This window comes from Rhea pennata, chromosome 4 (genome assembly GCF_028389875.1).
Source record: "Rhea pennata isolate bPtePen1 chromosome 4, bPtePen1.pri, whole genome shotgun sequence".
In the NCBI taxonomy this organism is placed as follows: Eukaryota; Metazoa; Chordata; class Aves; order Rheiformes; family Rheidae; genus Rhea; species Rhea pennata.
The window spans coordinates 46,776,477-46,794,968 of NC_084666.1; the positions used below are offsets into that span (position 1 = coordinate 46,776,477).

The window sequence follows — 18,492 nt, forward strand, 5'->3', positions numbered from 1 at the left end:
TCAAAACAGGAGGGAGGATAATTTTGCTGCGTGATGAGGTTTCATTCAAGACATTGGTAGCAGGAAGACGTTTTGGAAGCCAGAGTGATCTGAGCACCCAAAACTTATTCTGTGCTTTTCTCCCCCTGATTATCTAGCAAAAGATAATTGGCATCACCCCATATATAAATAAATCTCCAAAGTTTCAACAATTATGTGTACTTGTATTAGAAAATACTACAAAAGTAAGAATCTTTTCCAGTTAGAACCAAATTGGAACAAATTACATTTTTATCCCATAGGTCACACCAGAGACAGAGGGGAATGCTCTCTTCTCATTAGGGATGCAATAATTTTAAATTCACTGAGATACCACACTTCTTACATCTCTTCAGTTGCTTTTGTTCATTTTAGGTTGCCTTGTTGCAAACTCTCCCCAGGCTTTCTTGTTACCAGTAAGCCCGGCTGATGAAGGGATAATTTATAGAGGCACAGGCCTCCTGCTGCTAAAGCACGTAAACAATCTGCTTTAGGGCTCCTGCAGCAGTCTTGGTCTCTTTGATTTAATCCAAACCACATGAATTGCTACTTCCTCTAACTCCAAAAGCATCTAAAAGCAAGGTCACTATTCAAAAAGCTAGATGATTCAACACTATTAAAGATGCAGTACCACATTAAGGTGTGTATGATCTGCAGTAGCAGACAGTGATTTCACATGTCATATATAAGATTTATCATTTCAGCTATGAATACTGATGAACTGGTTGGGTACATCTTTCTCTTCAATCACAACAGCCAGTCATTAAGTGAAATCATAGGGATTTCGCCAGCACGCGCGATCAGTTTGCATGCCCTGAAAACGCGCGTACGACAGCATTCTGTTGCCCATGTGGTGTTAGTGCTGGGTGCCAAGTGAGGAGGAGGAAGCAGGAAAAGTGACTGAAAAGGAATTTTACGTCCTGAAAACAAACACACACAGGTGGTGGATAACTTCTTATGCAATGGCCTATAACTCCTTAACATACATTTACCAGCACATGACATGTGAACAGTTATCCTTCTTCTGGTTTATTACTGGGACAAACAAATATACCAACCTATCTTAGCACGACTGTTTAACATGCCATGAGTCAGGACATTTTGTAAGTATGAGGACGAGTGGCCAGTTCTGCTCAGTGCACTGGATGAACATTGATGGTCTCCGTTACACAGGCGTTAAGCCTATCAGGTCATAAATAGATCCAGTAATCTTAAAACCTATAAATATGTAACTAAAGATTGAACGCCTATCAGGTCATAAATAGATCCAGTAATCTTAAAACCTATAAATATGTAACTAAAGATTGTCATGTGTCTTTACTTTGTTGTACTTTTATTCAACTAGAAGTGTGGGAAGCTTTTACTGAGAAATTCTAAAGCAGGTATCAGACTTTCTTAAACCAGGAAAGAGCATATGGTAAATAACAGGTTTAGCAGAGGGCTAATAAACAATAAGTAAGCTGGTATTATTTGTCTCAGCTACAACTTATGTTTAAGCAATTGAATTAGGAGCATCTTAGTGGCACCAATCAAAGAGAACTAATTATATCTCCATCAAGTGATGCACTGCATGCAAAGGTCTCTGAATACACAGTCCTCAAATGGAAAATCTTATTTCATATCAGGCCTCATACCTGTACAGCATTATCTCTTTGTTGTTTTTTAAACAATCTTTGTTTTCCCCAGGGCGGTAACACGATAAAATAAAAAGCTTTCCAAATTGTCATTAATTGACAGTACCTTGACAGAATGGTTATGAAAATCTGTAACAATAATTTCATTGTTGCTGTTTACAGCTGCAAAATGAGGACCTGCAATGCAAGAGAAGAATAAAATAATAAAAATAATACCATTAGGTCAAAAGGTTTCCTTAAATATAAAAATTATTCAGCCTGCCAGAAAATTATGTTTGGCTTCTGAGCAATAACAGTTAAACTGAGAATGTCAGTTTCAAATTAAAAGTATTTTCATTTCATGTTTAAAAAAGATCAGCATGCTTTTTTGTAAACATGAATCATTTCTTTTTCAACCATTCATCAGTTAGTGTTATCAATCAGCATTGTTCATTCCTTCCTCTCTCATACACAGATGACTACATAGATATTTATCTGCTTGTTAACTAGACAAAGCAGGTATTCCTTAAGCACAAATTTGTACATGTATTGAAAACAGTGTAAAGTTTTTCATGAAAGCTTTTAAATGAAATCATCTATGTTTTGTGTGTTTACTTCTCACAAGCATTCGAGCAAACAAATTTTAGGACAAATGTAGAAATTACTTAGAAGAAACAATCAGTTTCTAAGAAACTGAGAAACTAAGTGTCTCAGAAATGAAGTCAGTAAGAAGAAACTAGTTTGTCAACTAAATTGACAAAAACATTTAGAAATTTTGTCAGGAAGAAAGTGCATTTTTCATTTTCCTTCTTATATTGAACTATATGTACAAGCTGAGTAAAAAACAAATTGTAACTTGAAAACAGGCAACTACCTGAGCCAAAATACATGGCACTATTTTGACTTACTAAACAAATCAGAACTCGTTTTCAATTTTTACATACATTAGTATAGAGTACAAAATGGGTGAAAACCTTTGTACTCAAAACGTCCAAGGAATGACAATTCACCTGCTTTATGCAGTCTGTCGCCAGGAAGAGATGATACATTTCTCAAATATACTAGTACAAAGCATTTGCACACATGTTTTCATGAGGTATTCTTATGAATTTTAAGATGAAGGAAACTGGACATACACAGAAAATTTTGGTGACACTTAGCTGTCTTAGAGCCAAAGCTCTGATAAAAGTTGTACTTGTGTCATAACACATTGCAAGAGATCTTAAGTAGGATGAAAGCAGTATACAGTTAAAGCTAATTCTCTTTTGTGCTGTGAGAACATTAGACTAGTTTATATCTACTAATTCAAAGTGATCAAACACCTGCAAAATGATCTGCATAGCTAATTTGGCAACTTAATTTCCAGCTTTGAATGGACAGATATTTATACAAAATATGTATAAGTTTTTACCTAATTACTGAATTACTTAATTACCTAAAATATAATTACTTCTCTTATTGAACGACACCATGGGCAAGCAGTCAGTTAAATACCTAAGTGGCAATATTCCCAAACTGATATTTTCTATATGCATAACTCTAGCCTCCTCATACCAGTCTTAACATTAGGCCTATTTTCTAATGTGAAGATATTATTTAGGGCATTGTATATGATCATGTGTATCTGATCATTGGAAACAAAAGGCATTGTGTTTGAGTTCATTATTATTTACAGATGAGCACGGGCATTACAATCCATTTATAAAATGCTATTTAAGATCAAGATGTCACTGGTCATTGATCTGAAATGCTTCCAGACACAGAGAGGTAGATAAAACAGGCTGGTTACAGCTACATTTGAAGAACAAATGTTTCAGTTTTCTTGACAAGTTAAATACATGATAAATAGTAGCTGTACATATAACAGAACCCTCCTGCCTCCAGGAAAAAAGCAAGTAGGATATAGCATCTTCAACATGCTCAAACATCATGCAAATGTGAGCAGAAGAGGCAAGAAAAGGGGATTTACATATTACCATCAAGTGTACCTGCAAACTGCTTGTCACCGTTTCCTCGGCTACCGAATCTGGTAACTATTTTCCCATTTGGCTGGAAGATGAACACACAGCATGCTTTATTGTCCACTACAATGATGTGTCCATTACGATCCACAGAAACACCTTTAGGACCCATGAGTTTTCCAGATCCAATTTTGGCCTAAAAGGGAAAACAAAAAATGGGAAAGTATGTTGGCACAATAGAAGCAAGTTAGTACAGTTCAGACATCTGCTGTAATAGGAGCACATTGTGGGATGGAGTGAGATTTTGTGATCAGAAGTTTACCAGAGGAAGTCATTGTTTTTATCAGCTCTTATTGCAGACACTGTCATTTTTCCCTTCATCTGAAAAAAAGAGAACACTTGCTCTATGTCTGTTTTCAGAGCAGAAAATCTACCACTTCAGCAATCACCTTGAGGAGTTCAAGTACACAATTCAGGAGTAACAATCATCAGAACTGTATATTTCGATAAACTGCAGGATATGTCAACAACCATCAAAAATGGCTGTATAGTCTACACTAGTGTACCAGAAGGGAAGACAGACAGACACCAAGGACCTCTGCATACCACTCCTGAGTGCAGCAACAATCTGCTTGCGGATGGGGAAGCAAGCCTTTACCGCGGCCTGCTACATGAAAGAAGTCAGGGCTGACTCTCGGTGCACCAAAGCACCCCGACCTGCAGATGACTCCTGATTGAAGAGCTGTAGCTAGAATAGAACTAATGAATATTAGATCCCTCTTTCTAAGCACAAGATCTGCAAACAGCAGCTACAGTCAGCATCACTCCTAGAAATACACAGGTGGCCATCACTAGCCTAGATACATCAGTGCAGGCAATGATGTATTCTCTAGCTCTTCTTGGGCAAAATGAGGCACCACACAGCTCCTGAGCACTCTTAGAAAGAATCTGAGCAGAGCTAAAGCCCAGGCTAACCTTATGTCTTCTGCCAGACCCATCTGAGATTGCTTTACTTACTGCTTAGACATATGAGGTGACAGTTGAAACCTGCACAGAAAACAGGGTTGTGCTGCCAAGCTGCAAATAAAGCAATCTTTGAAACACTAAACAATGCAAAGTTTATTTTAGTCTTACATGTAATGAAAACATTTCTATCATTGTAAATAGGCTTGCAACCACCAAAACCATCTGCCAGTATAATCAGCAACGGCAAGGTAAACAGTATTGTAGCAATGGAAGAGCCTTCAGAGAAGATGAGGTGGATCTCACATGCAGTGAATTATTTGGAAAGGTTACAGAACTCTCAAAATAAACCAGAAAATGTTAGAAATATAGTGCACAAACTCTAGAATAAGCTATTAATTGGCCTATTTTATATGTATAAATGGCTATATATAAAACTTATTTATATCAGGCTTACTTATATACTTACTTATAACAGGCTGTACATGAATTAGCATATTTACACAGCTGATTAACTAGCCCTTTTGTGTGGGGGGGAGTTTGGGTGCAGGTGTGTATATTATGACAGACTCACTGGAGATGACAGATTAGGTTACGTTTTAGCCTTTGTCTCCTCTTTCTCTTCTTGCTCTTTTTCCTTTCTGAACCTAGAAATGCAACTGTTCAGCTCAATCTTGTGTTTTGAGTTTGGTTCATAGCTGCTTTCTATTCTGATCATCAATGACAGCTCATTCTCTAGGGTGAGGAGCTGTGGGAAGTACTCCAAACTGTGCCTCAGCAGCTCAGGCCCTTGCAGATGAGAGCAGCAAGAGCTCACTGGGAAGATAAGCGCGTGAGTGATCTCAGTCACAGTAACCAATATATTACTAGAAGTCTTTTGATTATTGCTGTGATGAGTATGGTATAAATGTACTGCGTAGGGTTAGTAAACAAATGGTTTTCCCTGATCTGCAGATGACTCCTGATTGAAGAGCTGTAGCTAGAATAGAACTAGTGAATATTAGATCCCTCCTTCTGAGCACAAGATCTGCAAACAGCAGCTACAGTCGGCATCGCTCCTTCTAGAAGTACACAGGTGGCCATCACTAGCTTAGATACATGCTTTGATGGCCTCACAAAAAGCAGCATGAAGGTAAGGGGATCTATGAACAACAGTCACTGGCATTCCACTCAGCTCAGAGCAAGCCAAGATTCAGGCAAAACCTTTGTAGCATGTTGGGCTATCCAGGCATCCACCCAAAGAGATGTTAGCATCACCTTTCAGCCTTTTCCACATTTTGCACCAATTTGCTTTATTTTTAGCCAGAGACTCTAGACACTGGTTTAATTGCATAAAATCAGTTGAATTTTGACCTTTCAGCTAAGAAAGGGTTGAAAGAATACCAACAAATCATTTGGGTTTTGGAATGTAGCAACTTTTGTCTTAAAAAAAAAAAATAACGACAGATTTTGAAGCAGTTATGACTGAATCCAGCTTGAAATATCTAGTTCAAATATCTGGTCTTGTGCCAGCCTGTTTATGTCTCTGGATAGGCAGTCCAGCAAGCTGACTATGTTGAAGTAATGGATCACAGAGCTTCCTGATCCTATAGCAATTTGTCAAAGTCCATCCTACAAACTGGGGTCCATCCCTTTGGTGGAGAATATTGTTTCCTATTTCCATCTGAACTTAAACAAAACAGATACTAAGATACACATACAAGTCCATTACGAGGCACAGAGAAGATTCATTACCTACCTCATTCCTCTCAATTCTCAGATGATTTCAAAGTAACCAACCATCTGAAGCAGTTCAACTACACTTAGTTAACGCCAGGCTCCTACTTCACCAGGCATTCTCATGGGTAGGGTTGCAGGTACAGAACAGGAGCGATCTCAAAATAAAGTTCTAGATTCCCTAAGGCCATCCAGCATACAGTCACCAGCATTGTTATACAGCTTCTTTCAGTTGCAAATAAAGAAAACTCCAGGGAGTAAATCTTGCAGCCTCAAGACTATGATTAGCCAGCACACAAAAATCGTGTGTTTCTTTACATTCAGCTACATATATTCTTATAAATTGCTAAATATTTAGGCAAAAATCACACAATTAAATCACATGAAAATACCCCAGGGGGAAACTATTAAAAATGACTTTCTGTTCACCAGCGGAAAGAAATGAGCAAGACACACAGAATGCATTCAGGTTTGCATAACAACAAAGCAGGAAAACCATAAACCAAATGCAAATCAGTACATTTATTTCCTTTGGGATTATTAAATCATGTTTCCTTCTTTCCTCTGGGATGCCCTTGTGTTTATTGCTTGTGCACTACACCTCCTCCTTACCATCTTTCCAGAATTCCTATGGAAAAATGACTCAGACTCATGACTACAGTGTTTTCCTGCCCATATAAATACACATGAAAAAATTTATGAATAAATCATGTACTGCACTAATGGGCACTCAGTGCTGAGAAGAGTAATAAAAATCACTATTGCTGGGCCAGGATTTAAAATACAGATTGCAGGCAGCAATAAAACATGCCCAGCTAGAGTTTGCAGTGCTTGCTACTAAAAATCTCTGTTTCCAGTTTAGATCAAATTGTGCTGATGACACATCACTGGGTCTGGCTGAACACAGCCTTTGTGTATTTTTATTTCAGAATGTTTCTTAGAATTATAGGTTTGATTATTTAGAACAGAACATTATGAAATCCAGTCACTCCTGTTAAGTATATGAATGGAAGCATTCTGAGACTTTTCTGCCATTAGAAATGAATAAAATATAATGAATCATCTAAATGCTTAATACAAATAATGTGTTTAAATGAATTCAGTCAAGGACAATATGGCCCTCATTTTATAGTCTCCTATGAATTTAGATTCATTTTCAAATATGTGTTTATAAAGTCACCCTACTAGGGTGGAAAATACTGTACTGTGGGATATTCCCAGAGGTGGAAAAATGAGTTTGGCATATATATAAAAAAAAAAAAATTAAAGGCTTTTCTCTATAGTGGTAGGTTTGTTATGGCTTTTAAGTTTAGATTCACTGATCTTGTTACTGTTAGAAAGGGTCACAATTGTCAGGAACTGATTTACAGACTTTAAACAAAGCTTTATTTTCCCTTTTTGACAGCTTCCCTAATATGGGGATATAGCTTTGTAACAGATTCCGACATCACACAACAAATGAATTTGTCATTCATGTGACTGTCTTAACTCAGCTGTGGCCAGTCATCACAGTCCCCAGAAGCAGCCTCCATCTTAATTCTTTTAATGAGACAAGAAGAAATAAAAGTCTCCCAGATGAAACGTTTCCTTCCATCTTTTCCCACCTATCTTAACTTGATGTCTTAACTTGATTTATAGACTGTTACTAGCCAACCAGAGCTATCTTAGATGTGATCCTTCAGGACTAGAAAGAAAATAATTCCTTCTCAAAGGATGAAGAATCATTCTTCTAGACTTACTCTACAGTTTCTTCACTAAGTTTGAACACCGCCACTACCACAGGAGCTGCTATCGCTGCTTCAGCATGCATGCTCTCCTTAGCCTAGCAATACCTGCTCTATAATAAATTTTTTAAGCAGTTTCAAAGTAATTTCCAGAGGAAGCCAGCATTGTTATTTGCCTTTTATAGCTGGTGATACATCAGTAGTCACCCATGAGACCTGTGGCTTAGCCAGAATCAGAAGCCTCAATTCCCAAGACCCCGTCTGATGCTTTGTTGTTCACAGCATAACACAGCCTTTCACTTTAAAATGCGCGTGTTTTGGTGTAACCTTAGATTAAGGTTTGTCATTATGCAAGTTTTACAGCCTGGAGAAAACTGAGTTCTGTCTCTGTTCCTACCGGAGGCTGAGGAAGGTGACACTTTTCTGCCTGGCAGGGGAGCCTGCTAGGGTGTGCCAGCCAAGTTCTGTAATCAGGCAGGTTCTTGGACCTGGCTCCAGGGGAAATTTGCTTCTGGCTCACATGACTGTTAAAATACTGCAAAGGAAAAGGGTAAATAAATGCAGAAAGAAGAGGACAACAAAAATTAGCTAGATTAAGTTCAAAACAGACCCCTGATAGTTCTGAGTTAACAACTAGCAGACCACTTGTATCAAAAACGATGTCTTGCAGCCATAATCCTTTGAAGGGAAACACCATTAACACTTTATTTATCTCTCTGTGTATCTTAGTATGCTTTGCCCAAATTAACCTGACAAAGCCCCTGTGAGAATTACTATTGCCAACACACAAGAAATTACATGGCTTTGTCCAAATTCCCACTGAGACAGATCTATTATTTCCCTGTCTTGTTCTTCAACTATGATTATGCCAGTTCTCCATGTATAAAAATTTTCTACAAACTTTCTTATATTTTTCTCTTCTAAATATACTCTGTTGCATTTAAATCTAAAAATAGTATTTTACAATATAAGTAACGTTTCATCTCCCATTTAATCAGTCCAGTCATACAAGCTATAAAGCCTGATGTGTTGAATTAACCACGCAAACATTGCCAACTTTACATAGCTGTGGCAGTCCAACAAAAACACTGCCTAAAACAAAGCTAGGCTCTAGTCAGAGGAATTACCTTAATATTAATTTTTTTCAATGCCTGTCTTCCTGATCGCAACATATAACACAAAGAGTCCTGGCTCCTCGAGAGCCATGGCTTTTTCTCCATAGCTGACACCATCCAAAATACTGTATTTACATTCAGTCTGGAGAAAGAAGGAAAACTAGCCCTCCTTCCTCCATGTCCATATCAAGCCAGTTCCTGTTAAAGATCTTAATAATTATTTATGCCACCTTTAAGTTCCTTGGAGTATTTTGATTCTTAACTCAATTACACTTCTGTTTGTTTCTGTTTTGCTAGTATCTTCATTTCATTCAGCCAGAAACAAAGTTCTCTCATGTAGCTGTATATTTGGAAAACTGCTTTACAAGGAAAATCATGCGTTCTTTCTAAGTGCAGGTAATTTATATACATATATTTAGCAGTTACATTGCATATTTAGCTTCAAGTCTACATGGAATCTGGATACTTCCAAAAGTATAATAGTGTCCATTTCCCATATGCAAGTCAATGAAGACTATGCAAGCAAAGCTGCCTATTTGCTATAGCATTCATCACTTTGCAAAGAATAATCAACAGAAGGCCATTTCTTAGTATTTAATAACTAAATGAGTAGCTCAGGACCTAAGCCAGAAAATGCCAAATAAATGGTTCCTCCACAATATGGGACTCCAGAACTAAGTAACAATGGTAGAAACTTCCCAACAGGTCTTTTATTTCACTGAATAGCATAGTGCTAATCTCTGCTAGAGACTGCAATTTCTGTCATGAATGACCAGACTTAGACTTCAGGAAACAGCATCACATGGAGGCAACCTTTAATTCTCTCTGGCACTGCACCTGACCACAAGACCTATCCTGTTAAAAACAGCCTCATACATAAATTATGCACTTGATTTGCTGACATCTACGGAACAGAGGAAGTCATCATCAGTCCGCTGCCTTATATTTCTCCTCTACATGTTACCGAAGAATTTTATGTCCTCATAAGCTTCTAGTCTCTATGTGTGCATATACATATATATACACACACATTTATATATAATTAGAATGCTAATAACGTGAAGGTTGTTGAACTAGTCCCACTAGACTCGATTACATCAGCTACCTCCACTTGTAAACTGCAGAAAGGGATCCAAGCACTTGGTATGCAGAACTGCAGAATGGAATATATCGTCACTATTTGATGTATCATTATGATACGGCCGATCATCACAGCTGTAACCTCTATTTATTATACAACATGGCTGTGTCGTGGGTTTCCACATCACAACAATGGAATCTGGACTAAGTTGCAACCCATCTATGCAGTTTTTGACAGAGAGGGAAAAAAACTATGAATATGCATTCCACTGTAAGATGGAGAAGGCTCAGGAGAGTTTGCATGGTAAATCATACCTTAAATTTTCCATCTGATGAAAATATGCTAACCCATTTGTTATCATAATCTGCAATAATGATGTCACCACTGGGATGCACAGCCACTCCTGTTGGCCTCTGCAACTGGCCAGGAGACCTTCCTCGTATGCCAAAACGACTTTTGAACTGGCCATCATTGGAAAATATCTGTAACAGAAAAAAAATATTTGAAAATTAAGTCTGCATAATGACATCATCTATTTCTTGGAGCTTAGATTTTAGCAAGCAACAAATGAACACTATAGTCAGGAGGAGAAACGGGAATATTAAGTACTTTTACATCGTCCATATTTGAAAGTGATGTACCTAATTTAAGAAGAAGCCTCCATTTGGGCCTAAGCTTCATAATAAGGAAGTTTTTTGCACTTACATAGCACTTTTCTTCAATGATCTCAAAGACCTTTACAAACACTGAATTACACTTCACAATGTCTATCTCTGGTAGCTGGAAGGGAGTGGTATTATTTCTGCATTAGAAATGAGCAAACCAAGGCATAGAGTGATTTGGCCAAGGCCACATGTGAAGTCTGTTGAAGAGATGCAAGTAGAACCTAGGTGAGATTTTCAGCATCTAATTATTTGATTTAGATAAATACTGGGCCATTTCCTGAGAGATGCTTTAGCCAAACTCAAAACTTAGGGCACTGTTTGTGTCCCCCAGTCATTTAATTAGACACTGAAGTTCCACTGAAGAGGCTGCAAATTGCAATATGTGAGGGTACAAAGACATATTTGACTCTGTCACTTTGAAAAGGTCTGAAAACAAGTTTTTACTGCATGTGGCTCTCCAGTTCCAATACACTGACGAACAAGCCTCATTCTGCTGCCTTGTTTATTGTTACCACATGGCAGCCTGAATAGCGATGACAAACTGTTAATGGTGAAAAAAAGATACGACAGAAAAAAAGAAAATACAGCTTGATTTTCACATAGGTTACAGAAGCCAAAAAATCATGAATGTCAGGGAGGCTACCACAGAAAAGATTTGATCATGCCAGATAGAAGAGTTAATTTAGTAGACTAAAAGTCACTTGAAAATGACATCTACGTGTTTATTTTCGTATTTCCTTATGAAATTATATTTGTGGCACTACGTTCTGGATTTGTTTCGAAACACAGAAAGTATACAAATGGTAAGTTTACAATGTAAAGTGGCATTTACAAAAAAGGTATTTTTCCAGATTATGGCACATTTGTTTTCTTCATTTATTGCAAACATAATAAGGAAGGGAAATAACTCTGAAATATATAGTAGATCTGTTTTAGATCTGAAACGGATAGCTGCAGGTCAAGAAGATGGAATGATAACAGCTAATGAACAGGTTGCTCTTCCTCTGTATATTCACCCATGCTTTTAATGCACAAAATTTGTCTTTTCTGGAGCACAGAGGAGAAAGAGGTAGGGGAAAAAAAATAATAATACTGGAAGTGGCATATCCTCATACCTGCACACATTGGTTGTTACTGTCTGCTATTAATATTTTTCCATTTGTAGATGCAGCTACACCCTGAAGATTTGTAAACTCCCCTTTGTTTCTCCCTTTGGTGCCTAAAATTGGACAGAAAGCACATAAATTAGGTTAGACACAACTAGTCAGTTAGAACTTATATGCAAATATATGCAATTATTACATCCTTGATGCACAGATTTCTATTATAAAGTGCTTTTATCACTGCTTACAACTTCAAGGAACATCTCAGTAACAGACCACAAACAGATCCTTCTAAACATGAGAAGGCCTTGTTCTTACTCTTTGGCACATATGCCATTTAAGCTGCAGTAAAGCAATTACTGCTTTGGCCTTCACAAATTAAGGTGTCTACACAATTTGTTTCTTGCAGGGGTTACAGGTAAGGCATTTTTTCCCCATATGTGATGTATTTTTTTAATACAAATTTTTAATTAATATTATGAGAAGGCAATGAAGGCGGTGGTGCTGTGGGACCATACAGACAGAGACTAAGATAAGAACCTGGATGGACAACAGATGTCTAGTACTGCTAGCTAAATCTCATCAGTGAAGTCACGAAGTTGAGATAAAACATATTGTTCTGGGCAGGACATTTTCAAGACGGAATTTTGCCATTTGCTCATGCACATTTTTCATTCACAGGCTGTAAAACCTCCCTTAGATGGAGAACTGTGAGGAAGAACTGGTTTTGAATGATTGAGACAGGTGGACCAATGAAGACCAACACCTGGGGACTAAACACTTCTGCAATATATATTTGACAAAGAGCTTTGATAGTTCTTATAAAACAGTGTACAAAAAGAAAAAAAAAGAAAAAAAAAGAAGAAAGAGGCCCCAGTTTTACTCAGGACAAATGCAATAGTGATTCATGGAACTGCAAGTTCCAATGTATGCATTATCCCCATTGGTTTATGGGGACAAGAAGATGTAAAATGTCAAATTTTCAAAAATGCTCATTTCTTTTAGGTACCTCAGCACTTAGATGTTTGGTTTGAGATGTTCCAAGAAGGATTTCAAAGCAAAGTGATGTTTTTAAAAGGTCATCCCTAAGCAGCAGGCCCAAACTATACCTAGAGCACAGGGACAGTATCCAAATTCCCACTTTGTTTGTAAAAATGGCTGAGGGGTCCTCAGACAAGACTATAAGTGTAATCGTGGTCCACAAAGCGTTCCATAATGAATGAACTTCTTTTAAAACAAAAAAACTCTGTAAATTGTTAACTCTGAGCCTTGGATGCAATGCTATTTTTCCTGGTAAAGTACTTTTACAAGCAGTCACTGGCAGCCTAACAGAAATTAATTGGTTTCAATATATAGTTTTAACTGAAAAGCTTTTATTTCATTTTAGTTCTTCCAAAATATCCTGGAGCTTAATGATTAAAAGTGTCCTGACTGTGATCCCCAATATAAGACTTACATTAGCTCTAACTTGCCCTTAGCTTTCATTAGGCACAGGCATGTTCTTAACAATCATTCTTTCTGCTGTGGTGATAGATGTGGGATGCATGTTTCCTGGTGCTAGTTAGCAAGTAACATTTAATTCCTCCGCACTTGGTGCTGAAAACACGTCCCTTTGTTTCAAGGCTTGTTTTTCTAAGCTCTGCATGCTTATATCCTCTCAACAACGCACATACTTCTCAGTTTTTGCACTGCAAGGGGAAAGTAAATGTTAAGGGAATAGTGAGCTGCACATCAATTACGTTACCCACACTTGAGCCATTTCTGTGCATTCTTTTAACGAGCAGTGCCTGAGGGATGCATGCAGTAATTTTTTTCCGCCATATGTTAATGGTAAGTTTCCTTTTTGCCTTTTAGTCAAAGAGAACAGATGAAAAGTGAGAACCATTCTCTTTACTACTGAGAGAAAAGGGAAAACATTTGTTAGAGGAGGCATAAGCTGGAGCATCTGGAACCAACTAGCACAAACATTCTATAATGTGTGCTCTTTCCATGTCAATGAAAGTCAAGGAATTTCGTTTTTAAAGATAAGAGAGATCTATATAAAGAATTGCTCAGAGTGTTCTTAAGTGGGACCTTGTAAACATGTTTCAAAGGAAAAATAGAAAACTTTATCGAGGAATGTCATAATTGCATTTCCCAGTAAATTTTAGAAATAGCAATTTACCAGCACAATTTGTTGATGAAATTTAACCCCATGCAATGACCCTGTATATAACACTTTGCAGCTATTTAACCCTGGACAGTGGTCTTAAGTTGCACACAGGCCCGCACACAGTTCCCTCTGTGTGGGACAAATTTCTCTCAAGAAGAAAGCTGAAGTTAGCATAAGTTAGGAAATAAGTTGTTTCAAGAGGAAAGCAAGTAACTTTAAGCTTTCTTTTCTGGATAATTCACTATACCAGGTTAAGATGTGAATCCAAGTACAGGCAGTGGCAGCAGCTCAGATGATGAGAGGAAAGCTTGTATTAATGCATGTCAGCACCCTGGAAAGGCAGGATCCTGGGGCTGGTTCTGCAATATCAAAAGATGACAGCTCAAGCCTGTAAGTGGAGGGACTCCTCCCTTATAGATGCCCCTGTCCGAGGCACAGTCTTCAGCAAATCTTTTATTGCAAGAACTGCACCTCTGTATCAACCTATACTTTTTCCTCTGCTCTCCAGGTCAGTCACCCTTCACTCCGTAGCCTAGGGAAGCACCAGCATTTTCAGTGCACAAGGCTAAGGCTAGAGTATGGCTTGGGAATACTTGCTCCAGTGTTTCCCAAGCAGCCTGGCCTGGAGATGGAAGCCTGCATCTTTCATGCCCTTCTCTGGCCATTTTTGCCTCCCCTCTGTGCTGAGCTACTGGGGCACAACGCAGCAAAACAAAGACCTTTGACTGCAGCAAGCTGCCTGGGGCTAGGAGAGGAGAGCAGAGTTTTCCAAAGGGCAGGTTGAGGAGAGGTATCAGGAGGCAGATCTGCATCCTATGGAATAGCTGCTCTGACAGCATCTTTGTATACAGTTGGCTTAATAAACAATTGATTTTGCTTTAACCCTGTTTAACCCTTTCTGGCATTGCTTAGCATGCCCTGTGCTAAGTAATTAATTTTGCTTTGAAGATATGTTTTCAACAAAAGAGTATGTTTCTCTGTCTTGAGCTGAAAATAGAATCTAGCACACATGGATTGCTTTGCAGTTTCAATCTTCTGCACAATAAAGGCCAGATTGACCAAAAAAATCTGCAGAGTCTTTAAAATCACAGGAGATATTAAAAATTACATCATGTAACTGAGATCAGCGTCTGCTCCATAGGTGCTGGACACCTGGACAAACCAGCTGAATAATGCACATTTTTTGGTAATGGAAGAAAGGCTTTTTGCTTTCTCAGTTTTACTAATGTGAGGTTACTAACAATAACTTCCCTACTTGCTCACCTAGATTTACCAGCTTCCTCAAAACACAAAGAACCATGCCATCACCCCCAGCAGGAACAGAAGGGAGTCAAAGACCCCCCCCCAAAAAAAAACATGCAGAAAGATTACAGATTCATGGGGAGACTTTAGAGGATGAGGTAGCCACAACATGTTGAGTAACTACCATTTCTTTCCTGCCTGTAACACTCGAGTTGCTTCTGCTGTGGTTCTCTTCGTGGTACTGAAACAAGGATAAACAGCAAGGAAACTCTGCATACATACTGCAAAGACAAAGAAGTTGTTTTCTTCTTCCCTACCTTCCTCCTGCCCCCCTCACCAGAATGCAAAAAGGTATTTATTCAAACCTTATATATTACTAGAATGTGATGCCCCCTCTCCTAATTCTTATAACTGAAACAGTGTTTCAGCCCTATTAAGTTCCACTGTTTCCAATCCAAGTTACCATGCAAATTAAGTTTTAAAAGCAATTAGTCTGTTGGATGAGGGCACATTTAATGTTTGTAACCTTTACAGAGGAAAAATAATTCAGCAGGAACTCTGGCAGCTATTCCCACACACTGTTAGCAGTGGAGCTTGGGCCAATTTTATTTGTTTGTTTTACACAGCATCTGTCCCTAAAAGCTTGGCAAAGACCACTGCCAAACCTTGCTTGTGCAACAGAGCCTCTGCCACCACAGCTGGGCGCACATAAATTCCCGGGGAAGGGGCGCCACACGCTACCAGCGGCGGTTCTCCACTGGCATTGCAGCAACCCTTAGGCAAAGCAACCAAAGCTCGGTGCCCTCGGGACACTGGAGCCCACGCTGGGGGCTGCCAGCAGTGCGGCATGAGCCCCCGTCCAGGATGGCCACAGCTCACACTGCAGCGTAGGTCTGGCCAAATTTCATACTGGCCACGGGGGCAGGTTTAGCTCGGTTGGTTAGAGCGTGGTGCTGCTAACGCCAAGGTCGTAGATGGGGCTATACTGAGGGTTGGACTAGATGATTTCCAGAGGTCCCCTCCACCCTTACCATTCTATGATACCAATGAAGAGGTAACAGTCAGTGGTCATGACAAGCCCCAGCAGGCTTTGAGCTAATAAACTGGCAAATGATATCCCACTTCCCCATTACTAAGTGTTCAAGTTTCTATGTGAATATAAATCCTATAATAAAATTAAAAAATCTCAATTTCATTCTACTTACTAATGGATTTGTTCCTAATTTCTGAAATGGAGAACACACAACAATTGTTTAGAGCGTGTCCGAGCAGCCTCTGTGTTTCACCCGTCGTATTTATGCACTGCATGGAACAAGTGGACATATGCATCCTCTGCACCTTATCCAGTGCCTTCAGACAGGCTGTGACTTGGCTAGGACAGGAGCTTGTCGGAAGGGTAGGGAAGGGACAGAGAAAATGGAAAGAAGCAGATGCTGCTTGCTATAGTGCCTCTGGACTACACATATGAGTCGGGTAACTACACTTGGAAAGATACATGTTTTTTCAATAATACACCTACCTACATAACCCACTTTTATTTACGTAGTTGCTCACAAAGCATCTCTGCAGGCAACCCTGTTCTTTTCAAACAGAACAGCCTGATACAGAATTTCAGACAGAGGTCTACAGAGAAAGCTAAGAAACACCTGATCAAGAAAATACTCCTCAGAAAACGTAGACGTTTCTCTAAAATCTACTTGCAGATCCACATTTATTATTTGTCAAATATAAGTCCAACTGCTCTGCTCCCCTGCTTTTAAACTGCACTCTTTACCAGGTCGCTAGGAACAAATACGTTAAAGGCTATTATTACACAGGTCTTGTGAACAAGCTTTTTACAGGAAACTAATTCATAATAAGGTTCCTATTTGCTTTCAGCAGTTAGAACAGACCAGATGACGACATCTGCACCTAGTAAGGAGGCTGGCAGAAGGAACTGTTAAAGGCACTTAAAAAAAAAAAAAAAAAAAAAGTGAATTACACACATTAAATGCACCAGCTAAACTTAGATGTTCAGACAACTAGATGAACAGACAACTAAACACAGTCTGAGGAAACGGAAAATTTGAACTTTCTAGCAGAGAGCCAGCTCTCCATCTGGCTGTGTCTGATGCCAAACCCAAGCTTAGATAAATGAGGAGAAAAATCAGCTGAAGTGGGAAATGGCACCACTCTTGCTAAATGCTGTCAGAGAACCCAGCCATGAAAAGGGCTTGAAAAGAAAAAAATACGTCCATGCATAAGGCACAGCATGATATTGCCAGGGCACAATACGGGGTCGGAGTCCCCGCCAGTTGGACAGAGGACACAGATAACCAGTGCCACCCCTGGCTCTCCCCCCTCATTTGAGGGGCATGGGATAGATTTACCAGGGAAGGAGGAAGCGGCTAAACACTGTGAACATCTCCCCAGCTCCGTTACCTCTGCCCCTGCGGTTCTGAGCCCCAAGAGCCATGAACAGAGCCGAAGAGCTTCCCTCTCGCCTTAGTGCTTCCTACCACTTGTAGTGGTAGCAAAAACCATGGTTCGATAATTACTTTCTGGATATCACAAGCACATGCTTGTTTTCCTTTGCACAAACTATGTACATGTTGCACAGATGGATTTTTCTGAAATGTCTGATTTAGTTATTTGCTTTTGCTCCTGTAGTAGTGCAGCCAGCTTTGCAGTCTGTAATGTTCAGAACACTACATCTGTGTGAACAGTCTTAGAAATGATGCCTGCTTAAAAAAACCAAACAGCTGAAGATATAAATTATTAAGAGAAAATAAAATAGAGAAGGAAGCAAGAAACACTCTGTTCTTGTAAATAATGAATTACATGCATGTATGAATGTACAGTCAATAGCCTGACCTCAAAATGTCTGACTGGAACCACATGCCACTTAAAAAGCCATGAATATCATGGAATTGGCAAAAGATTTAATGCACAATTGCCCATGAACAAAAATACTGATTTGTGCTAATGCTGTATTAATGCCATCTCTGTTAATACTAGCACAAATCTGCTAGGAGCTGATCAATTTACTTGTGCATAAAAGCCCATACATCAGCATATAAGCAACAGCATGCTCCATTTACTCAGATACCCATAGGAATACTACAGTACAGTTCTCCAGCACAGCTGTACGAGCTTCTGG

At 38.9% G+C, this 18,492-nt stretch overlaps 1 protein-coding gene across 7 annotated transcripts in view; it reads right to left on the minus strand.

The window, feature by feature from the left end:
• The window catches only part of TRIM2 (tripartite motif containing 2), a 92,925-nt gene that overhangs the window by 6,820 nt on the left and 67,613 nt on the right, over positions 1-18,492 (minus strand). For 6 of the 7 annotated variants that reach the window (XR_009958163.1, XM_062573853.1, XM_062573852.1 and 3 more), the window contains exons 7-10: positions 11,972-12,075; positions 10,506-10,673; positions 3,608-3,788; positions 1,759-1,829 (exon numbers count right to left, since the gene is read on the minus strand). Coding sequence is in view for 6 of the 7 variants with exons in the window: in XM_062573853.1 (XP_062429837.1) it covers positions 1,759-1,829; positions 3,608-3,788; positions 10,506-10,673; positions 11,972-12,075 (524 nt within the window). In the remaining variant the exon portion in view is untranslated. The remainder of the gene's footprint in view (positions 1-1,758; positions 1,830-3,607; positions 3,789-10,505; positions 10,674-11,971; positions 12,076-18,492) is intronic. The other variant, XM_062573855.1, reaches the window with a different exon arrangement.